Source organism: Melozone crissalis, unplaced genomic scaffold (genome assembly GCF_028551555.1).
Source record: "Melozone crissalis strain CALT ecotype California unplaced genomic scaffold, PUWL_Pcris_2 ptg000095l_1, whole genome shotgun sequence".
NCBI classification, from domain to species: Eukaryota; Metazoa; Chordata; class Aves; order Passeriformes; family Passerellidae; genus Melozone; species Melozone crissalis.
Window position 1 is genome coordinate 1,114,214 of NW_026535872.1, and position 25,725 is coordinate 1,139,938.

The 25,725-nt window shown below is 50.3% G+C and overlaps 1 protein-coding gene across 1 annotated transcript in view; it reads right to left on the reverse strand.

The window, feature by feature from the left end:
* Positions 1 to 2,291: 2,291 nt before the first annotated feature.
* Positions 2,292 to 25,725, reverse strand: part of LOC128947306 (olfactory receptor 14A16-like) — a 28,794-nt gene continuing 5,360 nt past the window's right edge. The window contains exon 2 of the mRNA XM_054291557.1: positions 2,292 to 2,624. Within this exon, the coding sequence (XP_054147532.1) occupies positions 2,292 to 2,624 (333 nt within the window). The remainder of the gene's footprint in view (positions 2,625 to 25,725) is intronic.

Genomic DNA, 25,725 nt, shown 5'->3' on the forward strand with positions numbered 1-25,725 from the left:
CAAAACTGTGAGTGTGTCTATATGTGGAGTGAGACTGAGACCAGGATTGGGGTCAGGTTTGGGACTGAGCTCTCTCAGAGCTGGACAGGGGGGATGTCACAGTGGGAAGGTTTGGGGAAAATCCTGGTTTGGGGAAAAACAAGGCCTGAATCCTTTGGGTTGGGGATTCCTCCCACCCACGTCCACTTCTAGAAGTCACCTGATGTCCAAAAATCAAGAGTGAATTAAAAAAAGCCTCCAGGAGTTTTCCATTTCCAGTCTCATCCCTCTTGGGTTATGGTTGATCCCCCGTCTCAGGGCTGCTGGGGATCCCATGGGTCCTGGGGATCCCCCCTCTCCAGGGTCCTGCTTTTGGATTCTGGGAGGTTCTGGGGTCCCAAGGTCCCCCTCTCCAGCCTCCCCTCAATCCAGCCACTGGGGGTTCCCCCTTCTTTCCACCACCCTGTCCTAGCTTATGGCAAATTTGGTTGAAACCTTCCAAAAGGAGTTTCCTCTAGAATGCAGATTCAGCAGCCCCACCCTCAGCCAGTTTGGGAAAATATTTCCTTGGAGAAAAGTGGAAAAAAAACCTGTTTATTTTACAGGCAAAGCATTAACCACACAAAAATTGAACAATATTAGCAATAAAACCTCCTGCTTCTCCAAAATAGATGACAAACTCCCAAAGTCCCTCCTTGGGTTGTAGCTCCGCACACTCAGTGTCTTATCAGTGTCTTATCAGTGTCTTATCAGTGTCTTATCAGGCTATTATCAGTTCCTCCAGCACTGGAAATGCTGTGGCCCAGGCTTGGCCAGGTGGGCCACAGGTGCGAGGTGCCGGTGCTCTCTGGGTGTTCAGTCCAGAGCAGGTTTAAACAGCTCCAAAGAAAAAGAAAAACCAGAGTCTAGGGAACTTCTCTGCCTCAGAGAGCTAAAAACTAACTAAAAGCAAAGGAGAGCTCTGTCCTGCTGTCTGTCAGCAGACAACTTATACCTTAGGTTTTAAGTTTTTCTGTTTTGCTTTGTTGTACAGCTTTTAGCTTTATATTAAGTGTTACTGGGATCTGTTCTCAGGGTGGTAAAGACAAAACAATCCTGTTCTAGCTGGAGACTCAAGGACAATCTCTTCAAACTTCAGGCCCAAAGTACAAACAACGTGAAAAGAGGAGAGCAGGCAAGCAAGCAAGGAGACCTAAACTTCAAAATTTGAAGCTATTAATTGGGCAGTTTACTCCCATATGCAAATGGACTAAAACTTATAAAAATGTGGGATCTCGTGACCAAGCCCTCTTTTGCTCCCATCTTGGAGCCATCCAGGCAGAGCCACATCTGTGGCTCCGGTACTGCCAGGGTGTGGCCTTTGAAGGCACTTCAGTAAAAATCCACTTTACTCCTCTTAACTCCGTCTGGCCTCTGTTCCAGCTCCTTAAGGTATCACAGACATTTTTCCATAGAAATCCTTTCTTTGGGATTTTTTCATCTTCTGGGAAGCTGAGGCCCCCTCACAAGTCGCTGCAATATCTGGTGACCCCTCGTGTATGAGCAAAAATTAATTTGATAAGACCAGAGGAGCAAATTGCTGCACTGGGAAAAATCCTGTATGTGCAGCATTTGATGGTTGCTTTAGAAGTGACCACAGAAGTGGATTCAAGCCAGGAGCTGAAGAACTGAAGATCCGATATGGACAGAGTTCACAGCCAAGGCTGACCACAAAGTGAACCTGAAAAACCTCCGGGAGATGTTCAGAAAGAGCAGCAGAACCGTGGAGCGGGCCAGAGCATGCTGGACTCTTTCAAAAGCTACTGTTCGCTTTTCCCTTCCTGATGAACCAGCCCTGAGAAGTTTGTGGCTGTTCATATGGGGGACACACACGTTGGAGGAAGAGGTTGATTTCTCTCCTTCAGAGGAGAAAGTTATTGCCCTCTGGCAAAAATGGGTTGAAGAAGACAGACTTTTCCTGTCAGAAACAGATCTCTATGAGTTCTTTCAATGGGCAAAGTTTTTTGGGTTCTTTACTGATATGCCATACGCCTTGGATGTTTTCGTGTGGGAGTGCATAGACTCCATTTTCCGATTCGCTTGGGGCCAAGGGTGCGGATTCCCTCCCGTCTACCCAGCATTTAGAAAGCTCTTCCCAGTTTTGAAGCGGAGAGCAGCTGTTTTTCCATGGATTTCTAACTGCAATGGGCTTGCCCCGTTCCCCCCATCCCCAGCGGGAGAAGAGCCTTTGGAGGCGAATGGGATGCTGCTTTCCAGCCCCCCCTGCTTCCTGGCGTGGGGGGGTGAAACTTCGCCGCGCGAAGAAATTTTTTTTACTCTTTCTCCGGAGCAGTCCTTCTCCCCCCGCCGGGGGGATGGGAGGGGGCCGCGCCGCTCAAGCCAGCGCTGGAAGTCCGGCAGGCCCCTTCCCAGTCGGCCTCTCGGACCCCTGCCCCGCTCAGCGATGGGGGTGATACCGGTCCCCGAGGCTCCCCCACTTGCTGGGCCCCCGTGGCTGCCTCCAAGACCTGCGCTGCCTCTGCCCCTGCCAGCGCCGTGGCCGCCTCCAAGACCCGCCCCGCCGGCGCAGTCGCCTCTCCGGGCGATCCCATCTCCACCTCTCCAGACGGTCCCGCCCGCGGCTTCACCGGCTTCCCTGCCTGCGTCTGAGAATGCAGAAACAGCGCTTCCGGCGCCTGCGCCCATGTTGCTAGGAGACGCCTTCAGTGACAGCAGCGACTCAGCGCCGCCCCTCCCAGCTGTTTTGCCGCCGCCCCTCCTGACTGTTTCGCCGCTGTCTGTGTGCGTTCTGCCGGCGACTGCATCTTCGTGGATGACCCCAGAGTCAGCGGCAGAAGATCACTATTCTCAGCGGGTTGGGGGGTGGTTTTCCGGGGATTGCCCCATGGAGGTTGCCATCCCTGCCTCCTCTCTTGCGCCCTAGCGGCGGGGAGCAGGTGGGTCCCGAAAGAGATACACCTGATGCATTTGCATTGCAGAGCGAGAGGGCACAGCTGGAGGAGCTGATGGCTTGTTTGCTGTGGGAAACAAATATTCCTAGACACAAGATGGGATTTCTGGGGAAGGTTTCTATTTTCCTGCTGCTGGCATGCCTCAGTGGTTTTGGAGAAAGGAAGCGTCTCACAACCCGTGCTGCCATTGTACTGGCAGCAGGGTGCAGGCCTGTGGGAATGCAGAGCCTGCCTCATGGTTTTGGCCTGGGCCGTTGGGTTCAAGAAGTTCCTGGGCCAGGGCCATATCTTGGCCTCCTGATGTCTTTAGGAGTTGTGATTTCTCCTACCGATCCTGGTTCGTCCTTTGGTGGGCCAGTTTTGGGGTTCCTGGTCCATCATGGGCCAGGGCCCCCAGGGCCTTTCCTTCTCTGGCACTGCTCTGCTGTTGCTGACCTTTTTGATTAAAAAAAAAAAATTAAAAATAATAAAAAAAGATTGAGATAGCTGGCAGCATCTCTGAAGCATTGAAACATTGAAGAGCCAGAAAAGGACATTCCAAAAATTGTTCAAATTGTTTGAAATTGTTTGAAATTGTTTTATGACTGTCAATGGTTTTTGATAACTATTGATGGACTTTTTGCAGCAAGTCTGTTTCAGGACCAAAAAGGACTTTCAGATATGTCCAAAAGGAATGTTTTCAGCCCATGGACTGTTCCTGAAACTCAGCTGCTTGGACTTGAATCCTCTTTGCATTGTTTTTTGCATTTTCTTAGATTGTAGGATTGTTTTAGTGATTTGTTAGTATTGTATATTTTACAGGTGAAGAAATTTCCTGTTCATTTCACATCAGCATTGTTCTTTTTAATTTATACAATTTGGAAAGGTGAGATATCACAGACATTTTTCCATAGAAATCCTTTCTTTGGAATTTTTTCATCTTCTGGGAAGCTGAGGCCCCAGAAAGAGAATGTAAACAATAATTATCAGCTGCTGTGGAATGCAATAGGTGCACCTGTGATTGGTTCATGTTCCATGTGTACAATTAAGGGCCAATCACAGGGCCAAGCTCTCTGGAACAGAGTCACAGAGAACTCTCTTGTTTTTAGATTCTATTCTATTCTTAGCTTAGTATTGAAGTGAAGGGAGAAACGACCATCCTGGTAATGCATCGAACTCCAATTTATTGATCAATCCATCACCTTAAATAACAGTGTTAACGAACTTCATGCATATTCTGTAATCCAAGTTCATGATAGGCTAACAGAGAAAACTCTAACCACTCCTTTTGTTTTAGAATACCTACAATTGTTTATTAAAAACAGAACCAGAGTTCCCAAAACTTCTACATCTGTTCCCAGGGGGCCAGCCTTTCCCAGAGACGGTGTTCTGCTTGTAATGGGAAGACAGTCTGAGAACTTTATTGTTTATAAAGTGATGCCTGAGAGAGTCTAATTGTTTATAGAAATCAGAAGGCTGAGAACTGCTTTACTTTTCCCTTTTACTTTTCTCTCAACTGTATGTCTCATGGCCTTTTTCTTTAAGTCATTCTCCGACATTTCCCCCGTCTTTTCCTTTTTGAGAAAGGAGGTTAGTTTGCAGGTTTTCCCTATTATCCTACCGACCATTTTTTGGATACAACAAGGTAAGATAATGGTGAAGTTTTTCTTCACAGAAACTCTTGTGGAGGAGACATTACCAAATGTCAAGAGAAGTGCCTTGGATTGCTTCCTGTTCACTGTCAGGAGCAAAGAAAAGAGGAGGGTACTTATCCACTATGCTTGGCAACACTTCAAACCTCAGAGCAGCTTGTGTGGGGGCCTCGTAACAAACTCCAAAAGTACAGACCCCGTTCTGCCAGGGCTCAGCTGCACCAAAGGCCTGAGGACAAACAGGACACTCAGTGTCAGAAATGTGATCCTGTGGAGAAGGATCAGAACCAGTGCTCAGAGGTGGAATAATGATAACCTGCCCAAACAACAAAGTCCACCCTATGGCCGGGCCGGCACTCCACTCCAGGCTCCATCTCCGCAAATCAAAAACATCCCCGTGGGCAATTTCTTAGGTGTCATAATAGTAGAGCCTCTACACTGGTTACAAAGCCTCCTGGACACCATTTCCAGGTCTAGAGATGAAACCAGAGTAGCCATGTCCGCCTATGCTGACCCATCCCCTGAAAATTAGAGTAATCAAAGCTGAACCACCCACTGTTGGAAGATGCAATTATCTAATGCTTGATTGGGATCTCCTCTTATAGGACCTACAACAGAATGTTGTGTTAAAGGCACCAGTTTTTTACACCTTATCGAGGCTATATATGATGCACTTTGAGCTTTAACCCTTTTCAAAATACACTGTACCTCCCACCGATAATAAGCCAAGATTTTCTGCTCATGAGATTCATAAAGGTCTACAGCTGAGGCAGTGTTTATCCCTGTCTCATTCCGTAGTGCCCGCTCCCAATTATGTTCCCAGATATGTCTATAATTACAGGTGTGGCACCATAAATGGAAAAGTGACAACTGATCCACCCAAAAGGTCTTATCACAACCCCCACAACACAGTGCAACCCAAGCAGCACAATTTGGGCTGTGACATTCAAGACAGTTCTCTTTTGCCGGTCCTCTTATATGGAAAGATGATAATGATTCAATAATGTCAATCAGTTCCCTGGTCGTCCGGCAACGGCGTGTTATGGCCTTATCAGGCATTGCACGACAGGTGGTAATTGGACTAAGAAAAGAAAGCTGTTAGCTGTTTTCATTCATGCGAACCTGGAGAGGAGGTGAAAAAGTCTGAAAATGATTCTTTCTGTCCTTGAAATTATCACATGCACCCTTTTTCATGGGTTTCTCAGAAAGGTTCAAAGTCAGTTTTCAGTCTGTAATCCTTTAGTCATTTGGCTCAAATGGCATCAGCTGGGCTGTTCTCAGTCCTTTGTTAATTTGGAGTGGTGAAAAAGTAGTATGCATTTAAAGCACTTAAAATATTTAACTTAACAGACTTATTTGCAAATCATGTAAAATCACTTAAATCTAATAAAACTTAACTATAACAGAATTTAACTTAACTTAGACTTGATAATACCCAAACTTAACAGAAATCAATTTCAACAGAACTCAACTGGCTTCAATTCCTACATAACTTAAACCTATATATAATTTAAACTTAACAGACTTCAAACTTAACCGAAAATAAACTTAACAAACTTAACCTTAATAGTATTTACCTTTTAACGGCACTTAATTCAAACTTAACTTAATCTAACACTTAAATTTAACAGGAGATAAACTTAACAAAACTAAACCTTAACAGTATTTAACATTTAATGGCACTTGATAGATAACTTAACTCAAACTACTTAATAACAGATAAAACTTACTATAGAAATAATATATAGCATTTACTATAACTTACTTACAGGCCTGATTCTAAAATCTTGAGCTAAAACAACTTTCTTCACGTTTTTGCTATAGCATTTTTATACTTAAATACACTTAAACATAAGTTTATTCAAGGTATACCTGTGAAAAAATTCTTTTGAATTCAGTGCTTGCTTTTACATCTATCACATCTAAACAAAGCTTAAAGAATACAAAAAAACACACTCATTACATCTCACTTCTACAATCACTCTAACACATCTCAACATTTTTAAACTTTTCAAAACACAAGGTCCTTCTAACTTAGGTGAAAAACATCCTGACAGCAATAGTCCTAGGTGTCGCTTGTTTAGTTTCACTGGTCTTTTAATTGCAATAGGAATCTTTTCTTTTGTTGACAAGAGTCACAATTATTACGGCTGGTAGGTCTTAAACTGTAGCTCCTGCCGGCTGTGGGGCGGAGGGAGAAACGCTCCGGCTTGAAAAGGTGCTCCGGTCCCGCAAAATCAAAATCCGCCAAGGAGTGTGCAACAACTCACTTGCTGAATCAACTAGCCCTGAAAATGGATGGCGCTGGACACTCATCAGAGCCCAGAAAAGGTGTTGATTGATCTAGACAGCAGGACGAAAACTCCCCCCCCTCGCGCTGAGCTCACTGCTTGCCGGCTGACTCCACTGCAGACACCGCTGCACCCGTGGCTATCAATGCACAGCACGATTTGGAGCAAAGCCTACTGGTCCCTTCTCATTTGGTGGTACAATATCCTCTGGATTCACATTTGGATCTACCCATCATTTTTCTTACAACTAGCCTAACGAAACACAAATTCAGTGGCCATCCCGGGGCGGCGCGGCTCGGCTCCTGCGGCGGCGGCTTTGATCTTCCCGCCGCTGCCTCTGCTATCGCAGCAATTCAGGCGGTCGCTCACTGCGACTTTTGGCCATGGCGGCGCGCCCGTGCCGAGTTCGGAGTAGCACAACACCGCAATTCCACCATAAATCACCGAATTCACACATTTCTGTTAACCCATAAACCATATGAAAAATCCTTTTACCGTAGCTATAAGTCCAAAGTCCTGTTAAATCCTTTTGCCAATTCATCTCCGCTCCGCGCTGCGGGTCACTCCCTTCGCGGCGGTTCGGCTTCGCCCGCGGTGGCTCCCTGTGGTGTCGGGTTGAAGGCTCCCTGTTGCGGAGGATTAAAGACTCCCTGCTGCGGAGGGTTAGAGGCAGGAGAGGGTAACCGATGCTGCAGCGATGACTTCCGTTGGTGCCTAGCATTCCCGGCGCAAGTGGCCCATGCCTCCGCATCGGTAGCATTTCATGCGGCCCCCTTTATTTGATGCTGCAAATGCAGCTGACGCTTGGAGAGGTGCAAGAGCGGCTAACACCTGACTCTGAGAGGACTTTGCCTGTTCTCGCAAACCTATTCCTATCTGTTTGAGTGCATCTACCACAAAAGCCTGCTGCCCGGTAGGAATAAGAGCCATCCTCTCTAATGCTTCCTCTACATTCCAATTCGCACCTAAGGCATTAAGTATGTTTCTAGTAGCAGAATTACAATTTTGAATCGCACACTGCCTGAGTAGGACCCGGCGCACATATTTCAGCACGCCAGCTTTTTCAATTGCAGCAGCAGCTTTATCAATAAAAGCGCCAAATGCTTCCTCTCTGCCTTGCTTAATTCCTATATTCACTGGTATCCCTCCTGGCTCCTTTACCATGTCTATTGCGAGTCTGACTAACCTCATTGCCTCCCGGCACTTTTCTTGACCTATTAAAGCTTGCGCATCAGTACGAAGGAAAGGTCCCAGACCCATAGGTTCATCAACAGTGACGCCACGCAGAGGGTCACCCCGCTGTCTTTGAACTGACACACACTCACTAACAAGTATCCGCCAATGATCATTAAACAGCAATTGTTGATGTTGGGTAAAGATTAATTTAATTATGCCAAGACAATCATTAACAAGAAGGATACTGGTGTCAAAAATATAATCGAGCATTTGCTTAGCTGGTCCGCTTTTAAATCCAAACTGACTAACAGCAGCTTGCAATTGAGATAACAATTTCCAGTCAAGAGCACTAATTGTGGCTTGAATTCCTCCCCCAGCCTGGGGGTTAAAGACAACCGGACAAACCAGCTCCCGAGCCGAACTTATCAGCTCTCGATCTCCCTTTTCATTTGCATCTTTGGCCAGGGCAGCCCACGCATCTCGTCTTTCCCTTGCAATCATCGCCGCTAGGTCGTTTACCGCCCCAGGGATCGACTGATTGTTTGTTGGGAACGGAGTATGCGTATTTGGCCCCGGCTGCTGAGATGCAGCAGGTACGAGAGAGTCAAAAGTGCTCTGTGTAGCCTGCGGCAAAGCGGACAACAAGGCACCCTGCGGAGCTTGGCTCATTAGGGGGGGCGGCGAAGCGGGTAGTGAAGCTGTCTGTGTAGCCTGGCTTGTAGCCTGGATCGTAGGCTGGCTCGTAGCCGGGCTTGTAGCCAGGCTCGCAAGCTGGCTCGTAGCCTGGCTCGCCGAGGGAGGTGGTGAGGCAGGCAATAAAACTGTCCTCATCGCGGGGCCGAGAGGAGTTCCCGCGTTCTTATCAAATTCCCTATCTTGATCGCATTCTTTGTTACCATCGTGAGCGGCAGTAGCCTGGTGAGCAGCCCTTTTTTCAGCTTGAAATTGTAATAGTTCGGTGTTAATGATCCGCCATAATTTACCCCACTTCTTAGCAGTTTCATCATCATCTAACGTAGCCTACCACAATAAATCACCAAATCTACGCCACTCCGACAACTCGTGAACTGTGCGGGGATTAACAAAGACTCCCCTGTCTAAATCATATGCCAAGAGACCCGGCAATTCCTTCTGTAAATCTATTCCCTTAACTTGCCTTCCCTGCAGGAAAGTAATAAAAAGTTCATATGCGGCTTGCCTTTCCATACCTATGTAAATGCGCACGCTTTGCAGCTCCTCAAGGTTTCGGCCAAATGTCTCGGACGAGCCCGTCTATACGGTCGCTCGCGGCACGGCACGGACCGGCGGGTTGCCCTCCGCTTTTCCCTCCGCGCTTCGTCTGCCGTTCCGGCTGCAGTTTCCATCTTCGGAACCCGAACCTGGCTTCACTTCCCCGTGGCATTCGCTTCCCCGTGGTGTTCGCTATCACGGTCGGAGGTCACCATATATTGAGGTGAAGGGAGAAATGACCATCCTGGTAATGCATCGAACTCCAATTTATTGATCAATCCATCACCTTAAATAACAGTGTTAACGAACTTCATGCATATTCTGTAATCCAAGTTCATTATAGGCTAACAGAGAAAACTCTAACCACTCCTTTTGTTTTAGAATACCTACAATTGTTTATTAAAAACAGAACCAGAGTTCCCAAAACTTCTACATCTGTTCCCAGGGGGCCAGCCTTTCCCAGAGACGGTGTTCTGCTTGTAATGGGAAGACAGTCTGAGAACTTTATTGTTTATAAAGTGATGCCTGAGAGAGTCTAATTGTTTATAGAAATCAGAAGGCTGAGAACTGCTTTACTTTTCCCTTTTACTTTTCTCTCAACTGTATGTCTCATGGCCTTTTTCTTTAAGTCATTCTCCGACAGCTTAGCAAGCTTCTGCAACTTTTCTCTCTATTCCTTTTAGTATGGTCATAATGTATTATATATCATAAATCAATAAATCCAGCCTTCTGATCATGAAGCAAGATTCTCGTCCATCTCTCTCACCCTGAGGAACCCTCACAAGTCTCTGCAATATTAAGGCATCACAACAGTCCAGGAGCCGGAATGTGGAGGAGTGAGTGCTGTTTCTGAAAACAAACTGCAGCTTCTTCCTCCTCCCCTTCACTCTCAGAACCAGCCTTAAAGGTGTAGAACTCATTTCTGGGCTAAACACACCAATGGGGTACGAGCATCATGAAGTCACCCCAGGACACGCCCCTGTCAGGGTCAGGGGGTCCTGTCCCCACCTCATCTCTGGGCTGCCGGGGGTCCCCCAGCTCCGGTATTGCCCCTTCCCCTCTCCCCGCCCCAGGGGTCCCCCGTTCCACAGCCCCGGCTATCATGGGGATCCTCAAAACCAATGTCCCGCCCCGTCGGTACCAGGCCATCCCCACGTGGACCCCCCAGGACCCTCCTGAGGGGCGATCGCAGCTCCTCTCCCCCCGAAAAAGCTCCTCTTAGGGAGCCCGGAGATATCCGGGGCTCGAGTCCGGGATCTGCTGGCTCCAAACACTCTCCAGAAAAATCCTCCTGGAGACCCCTGGCTGGAGTTATTTGGGAATTTAGCTACTTGAGCTGGGCTTCTTGTAGGACTTTCAGCAGCCTTGTGTTCCTCACCTTGGAGTAAATTAACTTTATCAGACAATCTGATATCATTTTTTTCCTTTCCTCCAGTGATTTTAACCAACTTTTCAAGGAAGAACAACAAATTATTTTTTTTTTCAGTGGCCACTCACAACAGCCATTTTCCTCATCAGTTCTCCCATAAGTTCCCCAGGAAGAAGGAAAGACTGCATCCAAGTTCCAGGAGTTCTTCCTGGAAGAACCAAAACGTCATCAGGGGAGGGAACCATGCTGTTGTCAAAGGCACTTGGAGTCAGACAACAGTGCCCTGAACTCACTGTGCCAAAATAATAAAGCAATATGGTTAAGAAAATTGTTAGAGAGATGCCTCTGCCCCAATTAAGGTGCTAATGAGACCAAATCCAAAATGGATTGTATTAAACTGTTAATGTGAGGTAGAGAGAGAGATGGAAAGAAAGAGAAAAGAGAAGAGAGCAATGGAGTGACAAGGGACAGAGACCTCCCCTGGAACAGGGCAAGTGTGACATTGTCCCCTGTATGCGGGGCATTCCCAGGGTGGGGGTTTTATACATGAGCCAGTTTGGGTAAGGGGGGTGGTGTTCACCCCCAGAGGAGGGATTACCCCACTGTTTCAGGTTGCAATGAAAGATGTAACCAAATGCATGTTTTCAATCACCATCTTCATCAACTGCTATAAACAGGCGGGGCAGTGTTTTTTATCTCTTCCATGACTCACCCCTGAAAACGCCCTCCAGGGGAGATATCTTCTGTGAATGGGCCATTTTGTGTCACTGCAGGACTGATAAAATTCCATCATCCCATTGTGGGAAGCTCCGCCCAGGGGGTCGATCTAAGCTTCCTACCTGGATATAAGCTGAGGCTTGCTACACCAGGAGCAGCTTGCCTACTGGATCCCAGAGGACAAGTGCTCCATAACCACCACTGGACCTTCAGAGAAAGACCAGATCCTTCTACAGGATCACAGCTTTGACAGAATCACGTTCTTCATTCCAACAAGACTGCAGCCACCATTTAATGCGACTGCTGCCACCATCCTGACCAGCAGGTTATACCCTGACTCTGTCAGTTTAAGGCAGTGTTTCTGTATCATTGCCTTGATATTCATTTTTTTATTAAATTGTAATTCTGGCTTAGACCCTCCCCAGGTTTGCCTTCAAACCAGTACAACAAAAAAAAAATGTGCTTATCTGTTGTTTTCCTCCGAAAATAAGATTTCCCATCCCCAAACCTTTGCCAGATGGAGGAGGTGGCTGCAAGGAAAAGGAAGATGCCCCAGGAACCCCAGGCAGGTGAGAAGGAAGTCAGTGCCCCTTTCCCCTCTCTCCTGCTCCATCTCCCAGCCCAGCACGGCCCCTGGCTGCAGGACAACCCTGGTGCCAACGCCGTCCTGCCGGGGATGCACTCGGGGGATCTCTTTCCCCTTCCCTCTGGCATGGAGGCAAATCCCATCTTCTCCTTCTCCTTCCTCCCCCAGACAAGAAGCTGAGGATTGAGACCAGGGAGGAAAAATCCCCACAGCAGAACCTCATGGAAAAGGCCATTTTGAGTGACTCCACAGTGCAGAATTCCAACAGGGAGGAGAATCCCTGGAGATTCTACAGGAAGAGTGGCTCCAAAGCCAGTCAAGGGTGCTCTGAGGAGGAAAGACCCACCCTGAGCCAGGAAGGTCAAAAGAGCTTCAGCCAGAGCTCAGAACTGGTGGCTCATTGGCAGCTTCATGATGGGGAAAAACCCTACAAGTGCTTGGAGTGTGGGAAGAGCTTCAGGCAGAGCAGCACCCTGATCAGCCACCAGATGATGCACACTGGGGAATGGCCCTATGAGTGTGGGGAATGTGGGAAGGGCTTCAGCTGCATATCCGCCCTTGCCATCCACCAACACATCCACACAGGGGAGAGGCCCTACAATGTCTCGAGTGTCAGAAAAAGTTTCAGATCAGCTCCGATCTCCTCGGCCACCAGCAGATTCACACCGAGGAGAGGCCCTTCCGCTGCCCCGACTGTGGGAAGGGCTTCAATTGTGCCTACCACCTAATCAGGCACTGGCGCATCCACACTGGGGAGAAGCCCTACGAGTGTCCCCAGTGTGGGAAGAGCTTCACCAGTAGCTGTCACTTGACCAGATACCAACAGAGGCACCGGTAAGGGAAGCACTGAAAATGCCCAAGCTGTAGGAACAGCTTCAGGCACCGCTCCGGCTTCATCCCCAGTTAGAGGACCCACATTGGGAAGGGTCCTGGGGATCCATGTTCCCCATGATCCATGCTGGGAAGACACCTGTCCCTTTTCCTGCCCCTGCCGATGACGTAAAATGGGATTGAGGAACATGACGGTCTGGCCATGGACATGTCAATCCATTCACTCCCACCTCTGATCATTGCCAGGGGCAGGAAAGGGACTCTCTTCCTCACTCCCTAAGGAGAAGGGTGTCCTTTCCAGGAAGGAGAGGTTGTGGCCAGGGAGACCCAGTGAGTTGTGTTGTAGTTTTCCCTGTCAAAGTTTTATTTTTCCCTTCTGTTATCAATATTGTTTCTGTTCCATTCGTTCCTTATCTCATTGCTGTTCCCAATAAATTGCTCTTATCCCAGCCTGAAATCTTTGCATTTTGTACTTTCCAGGGGAGGCGGGAGGGCAGCAAGGGCAGAGCAATTTTAGTGAGAGCAGGAAATTAGGGAATTCCATTCCTGAACCCCAGCCCATGGAACCGAGCATCCCAGCTGGTTCCAGCCCTGGTGGCCATGGCAACAGCCTTGGGAGCGGGTCCCTGTCTAGGGCTGTGGGAACCTCTTCTATCTGGTGCCCAGGCACGGGAGTGGAGGGAACGGCTGCAGCTGAGTTGGGGCAGGCTCAGGTTGGATGTCAAGAAAAGGTTTTTGCCCAGAGGCTGCTGGGGCCCTGCCCAGGCTCCCCAGGAAAGGGTCCCAGCTCCAGGGCTCTCTGAGCTGCAGCAGCGTTTGGACAGCGCTGCCAGGCCCAGGCTGGCATTGTTGGGATGTCCTGTGCAGGGCCAGCAGTTGGACTGGAGGATCCTGATGGGTCCCTCCCAGCTCAGCCAGTTCTGGGGTTCTGGGATCCCATGAGCCTGGGGATGGGGCTGCCAATGGTTGTCATGGCAACGGTCTCTGGCTGCAGGCCTGAGCTAGTGTCCATGGCAACCAGCCCTGGCATGGGGTCTCCATGGAGCTGCCAAGGGAATGACCATAGGGACAGGGGGCTCGTGATGGTTGCCATGGAAACTGACCATAGCAACAGGGGGTTGGTGATAGTTGCCATGGAAACTGACCATAGCAACAAGGTCTTGGTTATAATTGCAAAGGAAACTGACCATAGCAACAGGAGGCTGGTGATGGTTGCCTAGTAAAGATCAGATTTGTCAGAGGCCGTCAGAGAGGTTCCATGGGGACTTTCCAAGTGTCTCCGGGCTGTTCCAGAGCTGGAATGTCACAGGCAGAGACAGGGGCTCCATGGACACCTCCCAGGGCTTTCTGGGGATGGTAAAGAGCCCTGTGGTCAGAGGCAGTCAAAGCCATTCCATGGTGACATCCCAGGGGACCTTGAGCTGCAAAGGCACTGATCTGTCACAGGCACTCACAGGGGCTCCACAGTGATATCCCAGGAGTCTCCAGGCTGCCAAAGAGCTGGGATATCCCAGACACTCACAGGGGTTCCTGTCATGGGCACAGTGGGAGCTTCAGGCAAAAGCTTTATTTCTTCATTGGAGAAACTCCTGCTGAGACAAGAGGTGGAGAAATGACAGTCAACAGCCACCATGGATCCTGAAACCCCTGCAGGTCCCCTCGACTTCTAAAATTCCTTCTAAGACAGAAGACTGGCAGCGGCTGGATCCAATCCCAGCCCCAGAAAATAATCAAAGTTGTAAAAGATTGAACAGGTGGAATTCAACTTTAACACAAAAAATTGTCTGTCAGGATTAATGACAGAATACCAGATAAATTTATATAAATATGTCTCTGGCTTATTCTGGTCATGATCACATGGAAAGATCACTACACAGTTATTTACTTCACAGTTCAGGAGCTATAACAATTATTAGAATATAGTGCTCTAGGAAACAATTTTGAAGTCAACAGGGTCTTACTGGAGTTGTTGGAGCCCATTGCAGGCAGAGCCTCCTGATCCAGCAGGAACTGCCTTTCCTGTGCCATGAGCAGGGCAGGTCCTGCTGCAGAAAAAGCCCCAGGCCAGCCCCAGCACAGGAAAGGGCTCGGGCACAAGGGCAGAGTGCCATGCTGGGAGCTGTGCCAGGGAGAGCCTGAGGCACCAAAGACACCTTGGCAGCAGCAGCTACTTGCAGGCGATGGCCAGAAGCCGCCCTTGGCAGCCTGGCCTGGTGGCCACCACTGCAGAGCTGCTGCCTCAGGGCTCATTCCTGGCTGGACTCTGAAAAGCCACTTGTGCTCCAGGAGCCTGACTGGGAAGCCATTGGCTTCAGCACCTTGGGGACAAGATATTAGTGACAAAACTCTTCATGGCAACAGAGCCAGGCCCAGGGGACAGGTCTGCTATGGTGATGGCTGTGAGGTCACAGCCCCTGTAGCAGCCTGGCTCCTCTCAGCAGACATTCTGGCCAGGAGTGCTTTGAGGGCACCCAGCACATCAGAGAACCCACACAACAGGAGTTCTGTCCCTGGGGATCAGAGGGTTTTCACTGGGTCAGGCTGCACAAAGCTCCTGATCTTGGAAAATTCCTGTGATGGGGAATCACTTCTCTGGAAAAAGAGCTGCAGTTTTGTGCCACTCTCATAGCTGTAAAATCTTTCCTCCTTCTAAAAAATGTAAATCCACCCTTGTTTAGTTTAGAGATATTGACCCTTGTTCTGTCAAGGCAACATTTGGGAGAAAATACCTTTGACCACTATTTTTCCATTTTCACAGACCTTGGAGAAGACACAAAAGTCTCCCAAGATGGGGTTTGGAGGCCTCATCACAAAACCAGCAGGTAGAGGCTGATGGATCTGGGGTCAGTGGTGTGGAGACTGGGGAGAGAAGAGGAGTAGCCATGGAGGGATGAAAGGGTGGTTTTAGAGTGGCTGGAAATTTTCTTCATAGTAGGAATGAGCCTGAAGAAGACATAATAGCACCAAGTGCAGCTTGGAAGGTTCAGACTAAACACCAGGAGAAAGGAATTTCCCTGCCAGGGCAGGGCTGTGGTGCAGCATGTCCCCCAGCAGGAGCCTGGAGCAGCCCAAGGCTTTGTGTGGGCAGGCAGGGGCAGTCAGGAGGCAGAGCTGTCAGCAAAGGAAGGGGCCAGTCAGGTGGGGCAGCCGGGGGATGCTGACAGCCTGCAGGGACAGAAGCACATGTTTGCTCAGCGGCAGAAACACCTTTCCCTTCCTTGTCCCCACCTGTCATGACTGCCACCAGTGTTCTGCTCTATCTGGAATCTGGGGACATTTTCTCAGTCCTGTCCCTCAGAAAGATCTATTTAAAGTATGAGAAACTTCAGTGTTTCACCCTCTTTTTGAGTCCCCGCGAAGTTCTTTGAGCATACTCAGAGGTGAGGGACTGAGTCTGATGCAAAGAGCACCAAAGCCCCAGAGGGTCATTAAAGTCCCTGTGCTGTGTCTGTGCTGCTGAGCTGGGCCGGGCTCCTGGCCCAGTGGCAGCTCCTGGCAAGGGCAGCGCTGCAGAGAGACAGCTCTGGCCAGGAGCAGCTTCTGTGTACAGCCCAGCAGGGCTGGGGCACTGCCAGTGCCCATCAGGGACACCAGCAGGGCACAGACAGAGCTCACAGGGGATCAGCACTGGGGCTGTGGGATGTCCCAGAGGGGACTGTGTCACAGCAGCACCTCTGTGGCTGTGTCAGAGGCACAGAGCACCTGTGATGTCAGCAAGGAGCTGTGCGACAGCACAGACTGGGCTGTGTGATGCCACAGGTTGGATGGCGACATCACAGAGTTTGTTGAGTGAGGTCACTGAGCAGCTATGGCATCACAGAGGGGATTCTGTGACATCAGAGCAGGTTGTGACATCAAGGCATGGCTGTATGACATCATAGAGTGAGATGTGACATCAAAATGTGTGCTGTGATGTTACAGAGTGGCAGTATGGCATCACAGAGAGGGTTTTGTTACATCACTGAGGGGATTGTAACACACAGCTGTCTGCGACATAGTGTGAGGCCATAGAACCTTGCCATCATAGAGGGTGGCTCTGTGACATGAGAGAATGGGTTGTGACATCACTGGGTGGCTGTGTAACATCATAGAGCAGCCTGTGACATAAAAGAACAAACTGTGACATCGCAGTGTGACTCTTTGACATCACAGCACCTTCTGTGACATCCCAGAGCAGCTGTGTAACATCACAAGGGGACTGTGTGACATCACATGGGGGCTGTGTGACATCACGGGGGCCATGTGAAATAACAGAGATGGCTGTGTGACCTCACAGGGGCTGTGTGACATCACAGGGATGCTGTGTGACATCACTGGGGAGGTCACTCTGCCCCGGCCCCCCTCACAGCTCCCCCCAGAGCAGTCCAACCCTGCCCATGCACAGCGGGGTCCCCTGTCCCACCGGGTCCCCCCGCCCCCGGCCCCACAGCCTCCCCCAGAGGATGTTCCACGAGATCGACCCCAGAGCCTGACATGGGGATGGGGGGCCGGGGCCCTGGGGGTGGCACAGGGGGACAGGGACCCCCCAGCAGCGTCCCCATGTCCCCCAGGGCCATAGCCTGGGCCAGGGCTCCTTCACCCTACTACCAATGAGGCCTTGAGAATGCTGAAAAATCCCCAGCAAGGGAGCAGCAAAAACCAGATTTAATATTAAGGGACAGCAGCACAAAGTTCCTTGGCAAGAATCACTCTGCTCCTGACTGGACGCTTCAGGCACACCAGGGAAACAAAGCAACAACCAAACCAAACAGAATCCAGGCAACCACACCAGAAATGAATCAAGAACTGTCCCTGTGTGTGTGTGTGTGTGTGTGTGTGTGACACAAGGGCATTTAAAAGAGCCCAAACTTAACAGAACTGAACTCAGACCTTAACCTTAACTGATACCTTCAACTTCATAATTTAGTAAATAATAGCACTTAATGGTATTTAATCTAACTTAAAACCTATGACTTAATTATTTAACAGTGATGTAACACTTAACAGTACTTAACTTAGCCAATAACTTTTATTAAACATAACAGCTTAGCAAAGGAACAACTCTTATCAGCATTTAACTTTGCTTAGGCCTCATGACTTAACCTCACTTACAGGCCTGACTGACTCAGCTATCCAAGGCTCTCAAAACCCTCAGAGAGCAGCATTTCTGCCACATTTCCCAAACACAGCCACTCCTGTGTGCACACAGACACAAAGAGTCAGTGCAAGGCACCTGTGAGCAATTCCCCTGAGGGCAGGAAATGCTCCCTGTGGATCCTTTGGCATCTCCCCAGCAAAGGGCAAAGGGTTGAGCCTGGAGGAGTGGGGGGATAAGCCCAGGCTCCGTCGTAGTCCGGAATCCCCGAGTGCAGCAAACGGGAGAGTTCCCAGCTGGGAGAGGCCCCATTCAGAGGGAGTCGCTGGCCCAGGAGAGCTCCAAGGGCTCCTTTTGGAGGGCCGTTTGTAGGGCCCCAAGAGAGGGGCTTCAGTCCCAGCAATGGTTCATCCTGGTCACACTTGGCATCAAGAGCTTTCTTTGGCAGTGTGAGAACAGGGATGTTGTTCCACTGAGGGAACAAAAACAGTTCCCAGGGCTGCTCCTACAGAAACCAGGAGCTGTTTGGGCAGCAGCAGTGCCTGGAGCAGACAGTGTTTGTGATGAGCTGCAGAAGAGCTGAGCCCAGGGGCTGTTGGCCAAGGCCAAGCCCCAAGGAGCATTTCTCAGCTGGCCGGGCGTCCTGAAAAGGGAGGGAGGAATGCAGCAGCACAGGGTCATGGAACCAAGGGAACATTGTGACACTGTGAGGCCCTGTGACACCAAGGGACCATTGTGACACTGTTGAGCCTCATGGAATCATGGAGACCACTGTGACATTGCTGGGCCTCATGGAACCAAGGGTAGTGTACTGACGCTGTGCGGCTCCATGGAATGTAGGGATCATTGTGACACTGAGAGGCCCCATCAAACCAAGGGACCATTGTGACACTGCAGAGCTTCATGGAACCGTGGAGACCATTGTGAAACTTTGGGGTGTCATGAGACCAAGGGGCCATTTGTGACACTGTGAGATGCCATGGAGCCAAAGGTCCATTGTGACACTGCAGGACCTCATGGAGTCATGGAGACCATTGTGACAGTATGAGGCCCCATGGAACCAGTGAGACCATTGTGACCCTGGAGGTCTCTACAGAACCAAGAGGACCATTGTGATGCTGTGAGGCCTTGTGAAACCAAGAGGCCTTTGTGACACTGCAGGGCTGCATAGAACCAACCATTGTGACATTGCAGGGCCTCATGTCATCAGTGGTCCATTGTGACACTGTGGAGCCAAAGGAGACCATCGTGACACTTCTGGGCTGCATGGAACCAAAGCTCCAGGGTGACACAAAGGGGCCTCCTGTCATCAATGGTCCATTGTGACACTGTGGAGCCAAAAGAGACCATTGTGACACAGCAAACCCCCAGGGTCCAAAGGTCCACTGTGATATTGCAGAGCTCATGGAACAGAGGAGTCACGTGACATTGTGGGGCCTGTGGAACAATGGAGACCATTGTGACACTGCAAGGCCTCATGGAATTGTTGGGACTATTGTGATACTCTGGGACCCCATTGAACCTGGGGGCAATTGTGACACTGTTCGACCCCATTGAATCAAAGCACCATTGTGATGCTGCGGGGCCCCATGGAACCAAGGGGACCATGGTGATACTGCAAGACTTCATAAAAGCAAGGGAGCATGAAACAGATCTGGCTGGTTTGGCCTCTTGATGGCTGGCTGACTGGTCCAGATGACCTTGGCATGTTGAGGGTCTCTTCTCATGTTCTGCTGAAACACTGGGGCTCTGTGCTTTCCTTCCCAATGGAAAAGAACTGTCCTTCTCCTCCAGGCACCCATAGCCAGAATTGGGATTTCTCCTCCAAATTTCCTTACATACAGAGATTGTTCCCATAGGAATGTTGCCAGGAAAAGTCTGGCTGGCAATGGTTTCACAAGAATCACCTCTCATCTGTCCCCAAAACACTGGGTTAGGCTCTGTGTTCTTCTTCCTATGGGAAAGAACTCTCCTGCTTCTCCAGGTGCCCGTGGTCGAAATTGGATTCCACCTAAAACATTCCCTATATCCAAAGACTGGTCCCAGAAAAAATCTTCCATTACTGACAAGTCTGCCAGGCCTTGGCCTAGTGGAGGTCTCCAAACACTGGGGCTCTGTGCTTTCCTTCCTATGGAAAAGAACTGTCCTCCTCATCCAGGTGCACATGGCCAGAATTGGGGTTTCACCTCCAACATTCCCTATTGTGACAGTCTCAAGGAGATTGTTGGCTCAAAACATTTTGTGGGGGGGGGAGGAAGGGGTAGGTCCAGTCTTGCCCTGCCCGGGAACCTCAATCCCCCCAGAGCCTCTATCCCAGCCCAGCAGGGTCTTCCAGTCCCTGGCACAGCACAGGCAATGTGCGACAGCCACCTCTGCAGCCCCCAGCCCTGCTCCCGAGGGACCAAGTAACCCCAAGTCCCATCTGGGAGAAGGGCCCAGGAAGACCAAGGGGTAGTTAAAGCTGACCCCAAGGCAAGAACACATCTTAACCCTACCTCCTCTTGGAATTTCCATCAGAACAGTGCTGGAATCCAGGAGTTGGTAGCTGTGTGTGTGCTTCTCTGTATCTTTTTTGCCTCTCTCTCTTTCTGTCCTTTTCTTCTATTTTGGTCATTTTGCAAATTTGAGTAATGTAAAATTCAAATAGCTTAGAGTGTGTGATGTTGAATGGGCCAAGTCAATGCTTTGAGAAGTGTTTTTTTGTTGATTGAATGTCATATTAAATCTTTTGCCAAAGTTTCTCTGATTTTCTAAAGTTACCAGTAAAGGCTGTTTTGTGTTTTGAGCTCCTGAGGATCTCTTGTTGGTATTTTTCCAGGAAGTCCAACTCAGAATACACAAACAATTGTAACTCCTTTAAAATATCTCCTTGACAGAGTTTTCTACTGGATGGAAGTCAGGGCTTGTGTGTCCTGCTTGGTCCAGCCCAGGCAGGGCTTTCCCAGCCACATTCCACACTCAGTTTCTCAGCTGGAGCCCCTGGTGCCTCTGAGTTGTGCTGCCCCAGCCCCAGGGACGCTCTCCTTTTCTGCCCATTCCCCCACGGTCTCTGGGCAGGGATGGCCTCAGTGGGGGCTGCTGACATCCTCAGCAACTTGGAGGCTGCTGCTGAATTTTCCTGCTCCAGCGGCTTGTTCAGCCTTCAGCTCTTCAGTGAAGGAATTCAGTGTCCCAGGGCTCATTAACATTGAGAACACCTTAACAAGCCAAGCCTCTGGGAATAATATGATTTAAGTGTTCAAATCTTTTGTGGTTGATTAGTCAGATTTCAGAAGCCAATTCAATGTGCATACCCTGAATTTAAATAAAACAGCAAGAAAAATTTTTTTTTGGCCCTGTAATTTTTTTTTTACTAGTAATTCATTGACATGTGCAATCTCCAATTGACATTGAATCAAAGTACCTCCTCATGCAGTTTGACTGGGCATGAAAATCAAACCCTTCTGTGGTAGATAGGGACAGACGTTCGGAAGATCTCGCGATATGACGGAAAGGCAGGACCCTCTGTTCCCCTTAGATAAGAAATTAACATAGGAATGTAGCCTCCCTTAACCGAATACCAGTAACTTTCCATCCCCTACCCAGTAACTTTCCACCTCTTACTAACCATAGATGGTAAAGACAGACCCCCCCTCTGACATAGAAGACCCCCAAGATTATAAAACCCCAAGAGATGAGATAATAAAGGCCTTTGGACCGTCCACCACATTGGTGTCTGCGTGTATCCTTGGCCCGAGCGAAACTGGAGAGTGGGTCGCCCTGCTGTTTCCTCAGAACCAGGTCGTCTTGCCTTATACCAGAAGGCAACTACTAGTGCCTAAACCCGGGAGCCGATCAGTGCCCGGGGAACGGGGATCGCCTGGACAGAAGACGGTGGCTGCACAGCTGGCCTAGTGCAGCGGAGGGGACACCCTCGGACCCGCTTGGACCATGGAATCCATAGCGAAGGTTGTATCAGAGATGCATGCACAATGGGGAATAGAATGTAAGATTAGAGATATGACTCTCGCATTGCCAAGATTGATTACGCTTGGGGCTATAGAAAGCCCTGTGGATATTTTACACCAGAGGGTGTGGGATAATTGTACAAAAGCTCTGGCTGAGGACACTATGTTCTTAGGGTCAGGGAAAGCCCTAAAATCGTGGGGCAGATTTGTCCAGGCTCTGCAGAAAGCTCGACGAGCAAGAAACCTGGAAAGCCGTGCGAACCTGTTTATTAGCCACGCCGCAGCTCGGGGTAGGGGCGGCGACACAGACCACGGAGGTGCTTGACCCGGGCGGGCGCGCGGAGGCGCGGTCGCCGGAACCCCCTCAGCGAGCGGACTCGCCATCGGAGGGGGGAAACACGCGCGGGCGTTCTGGCAAGGGCTCGCGGAGGAGGGGCGGAACGCGGTCGGATTGGAAGACCACACAGGGTTTGGTAAAAACTCGCCCCCCCATATCCGTTTGAAAATGGCACCGAACCGCGTGTTCAGGGCCGAAATGAGGAGGACGGGGCGGAAATGGAGTCAGCCTGCTTGACAACTCGTGCGCGGGCGAGCGGGGAGAAGGGGTGGCCCCCGCGGTGGAGTGGAAAACCAATCAGAGCGCTCTCTTCAAATTAGGTCCTTATAGGGCAAGGACCTCCCCCAGCAGGAGGTGGGGGGACCCCAGGGGGCGGGAACGGCCCGACCCCCGCAGGAAGGGGCGGGGTCGGAGCCCGAGAAAAAGACAGAGCAGCCCGGAAATGCTCGGTCATTCGACTTCCGACTCGGACTCAGACTCGAGCTCGGATGAGTCCGAGAGGGAATCGGAGGACTCCGATTTGGATTCCAGCTTAAACAGAGTGACAACAGCGGCATATAAGGTCTCTAGTCACAGCGCTCCCTCGTGGGTGAAGGGGTTATCAGAGAAAGACCAGACCCTGCTTACAGATTGGCGGAAAATAAAGATAGCTTGCGCCGAGTGGGCTCCGTCTGCCAATCTGGTGTTCCTGGTCCGTGTGGTGGGGGCAGGCGAAAACCAACGAAGGACCTATTCCCCAGTTAATCCAAAGGACATCCAGGCAATCATTAAAGCGATTGCAGACAAGGGTATTAATTCTGCCATGGTTACCACACTCATAAACAGTGTTTTTGGAGGGGATGATATGTTGCCCTTTGATATTAAGCAGACGTGTAGGATGATTTTTGATGGCGCGGGGATGATCGTTTTCAAACAAGAGTGGGGGGATCAATGCAAAAAGGAGCTAGCCCAGATAACGGGAGCTGACCATCCACTGCACGGGTCCAGTATACAAAGGCTGATGGGCAGAGACCCTACTATGATCACCCCCCCAGGCCCAGGCTGAGGGCTTATGGGCCCATGAGGTTATGACAAACACCCGTGCTGCCCGGGAAGCCATCCGTGCTACTGCCAAAGTAGTAGCCAAACCTTCACCATGGTCAAATTTAAAACAGAGTGAGAGTGAGAGCTTCACTCAGTTTGTGGACAGGCTTCAGGCAGCATTAGATTCCTCCACATTACCCTCAGAGGCTAAGGGTCCCGTGCTGGCAGACTGCTTACTCCAGCAATGCAACTCAGCCACCAAGGACATTTTAAGGTCACTGCCACCTGGGGCTAATATAGCTGCCATGATCAGACACGTTGTAAAGGAGGAGCACCTAGCTCCACGTCAAGCAGCAGTTCAAACCGCAATAACCAGTGTGATAGCGTGCCTTAAGTGTGGCCAGGCAGGCCACTTGGCAGTAAACTGCCCCCAGCCAAGGCGCCTATCAGCAGCTTCTCCACCACGCCAAGGGGGACGTAAGGGACCGTGCTGGGTGTGTGGAAGGAAGGGGCATTTAGCTAAGGAATGGAGATCCAGGCCTCAGGGAAATGGGAAAGGGATGAGGCAGCCGGGCCGTGTCCAGCCTCCTCCCAACTGGAATATGCAGCGGCCCAGCAACAACAACCCCCAGTGGGGCAGGGGACCCTCATACCCCATGCCCCCACAGGGAGCAGTCAACTTTGCATCCCCGCCTACGGTGCAATGGCAGAGTTATGCAGCACCCTCAGTACCCTCGCACCCCCCACTGCCACAACCTGCGCCGGTGGTACAGGGACAGCAGGAGGCACCCCAAAGCGGGATCCCTGGGTGGCCTTGGCCATGAGAATAGGGAAGGAACCCCTGATGGTGTGGGGGACATGCTGCCTTTACGGCAGCCAGGATCCCAACGTCATAGGGTTTCAGTTCTGGGCGGACACGGCATCAGACTGCACAATTATTCCCCAAGCACATTGGCCCAGACATTGGCAATTCAAAGAAGTCCCTCCAGTGAACGGAGTGGGGGGGCAGTCCCGGGCATGGAAAAGCACCCAGCTGGTGGCTATAACACTTCACACGAAAAAGGGACCAGAACAGACAGTCGCGATTTATCCCTACATCCTGCAAAATTCCCCACCCCTGTTAGGAAGGGACGTTCTTTCCATGCTAGGATTCCGGATTACAAATTTATCATGAGGGCCACGGCCGTACACCCCCCGCTGCCAATCAAACTGACCTGGAAATCATCAGACCTCGTATGGATCGAGCAGTGGCCCCTGACAGAGCCTCGAGTGGCAGCCTTGCTGGAACTGGTCGACCGCGAACTGCAAAAGGGTCACATAGAACCCTCCACCAGCCTATGGAACACCCCTGTATTTGTGATCCCCAAAAGGTCCGGAGAGGGCTATCGTCTCGCCTTATACCAGAAGGCAACACCCTTCATGGCTGACAATCAATCAGATTCTGTCCCTACCCCCACCCCACCATTTCCCCCATCCAAGGTTGGCACTCAGAGCAGCCTTGTGCAAATCTGAGCTCCCTCCAGCCCACACTGGACCTAGCCAACAGACCACAGTTGAACAGGATAAGACTTAATAAAAATTACGCAATTAAAATAACAATCAAACAATTACAAACTCTTCCCTGAGCCATGTGCAATGTCCCAGCAGTGTCTGATGAGTCCACTATTCACAACTGATTTGCATACTAAAATTAATTTTTGACAAACGTGGTTCTGTGATAGATATAAACACAATTAAGGTATTGTATCAGGACTCTTGTCCTGGACTGAGTACAGAACAGCTCAAACAATTCCTGATTTGCAAATCTATCAGTGATGGATGGAGAACGGAGTCAGGCTGCTCTTGGTGTTGAGGAAATACTGAAAGCAGCCTGACTCATTTCATCTCCTCCTGTCCTGGCTGATCTCCCCTCTTTCCCCTTCCACCCATTGGCTCTTGTCTCCCACCAGCCCCCTGTGAAGAGCCTGGCTCTGTGTTCTCCATCCCCTCCTCGCTGGCACTGCCAGGCTGGGATGACGAGCCCCTCAGCCTTCCCTGCTCCAGGCTGGACCAGCCCAGCTCCCTCAGCCTCTGCTCACAGCCCAGGGGCTCCAGCCCCACCTTGGAGGCTCTTCCCAGACCCTGCTCCAGCTGCCAGACATCTTTCCTGCCCGGGGGAACCCAACCCAGGCCACAGTGACCTGGATAATCCCCGTCCTTAAAGCCCTGGTCACACAGCCCCGGCCCCTTGTCCCCATGTCAGGCTCTGGGGCTGATCCTGTGGAATATCCTTTGCTGGAGGCTGTGGTTCCAGGTGGGCCGGGGGGATCCCAGGGGACAGGGACCCTGCTGGGCATGGACAGCATTGGACTTGTTGGGAGAAACTGTGAGGGGGAGCTGGGGCAGAGTGACCAACCCAGTGACCTGACACAGCCCTGCTGGGATGTCACACAGCCCCTCTGTGATGTCACAGCCTAGTCTGTGATGTCACAGACCATTTTCAAATGTCACAGAGCTGGACTCTAATGTCACAACCAAATCTCTGATGTCATCATCTGCTCTGTGATGTCAGATCTCTGTCCTGTGATGTCATAGCTGGCTCTG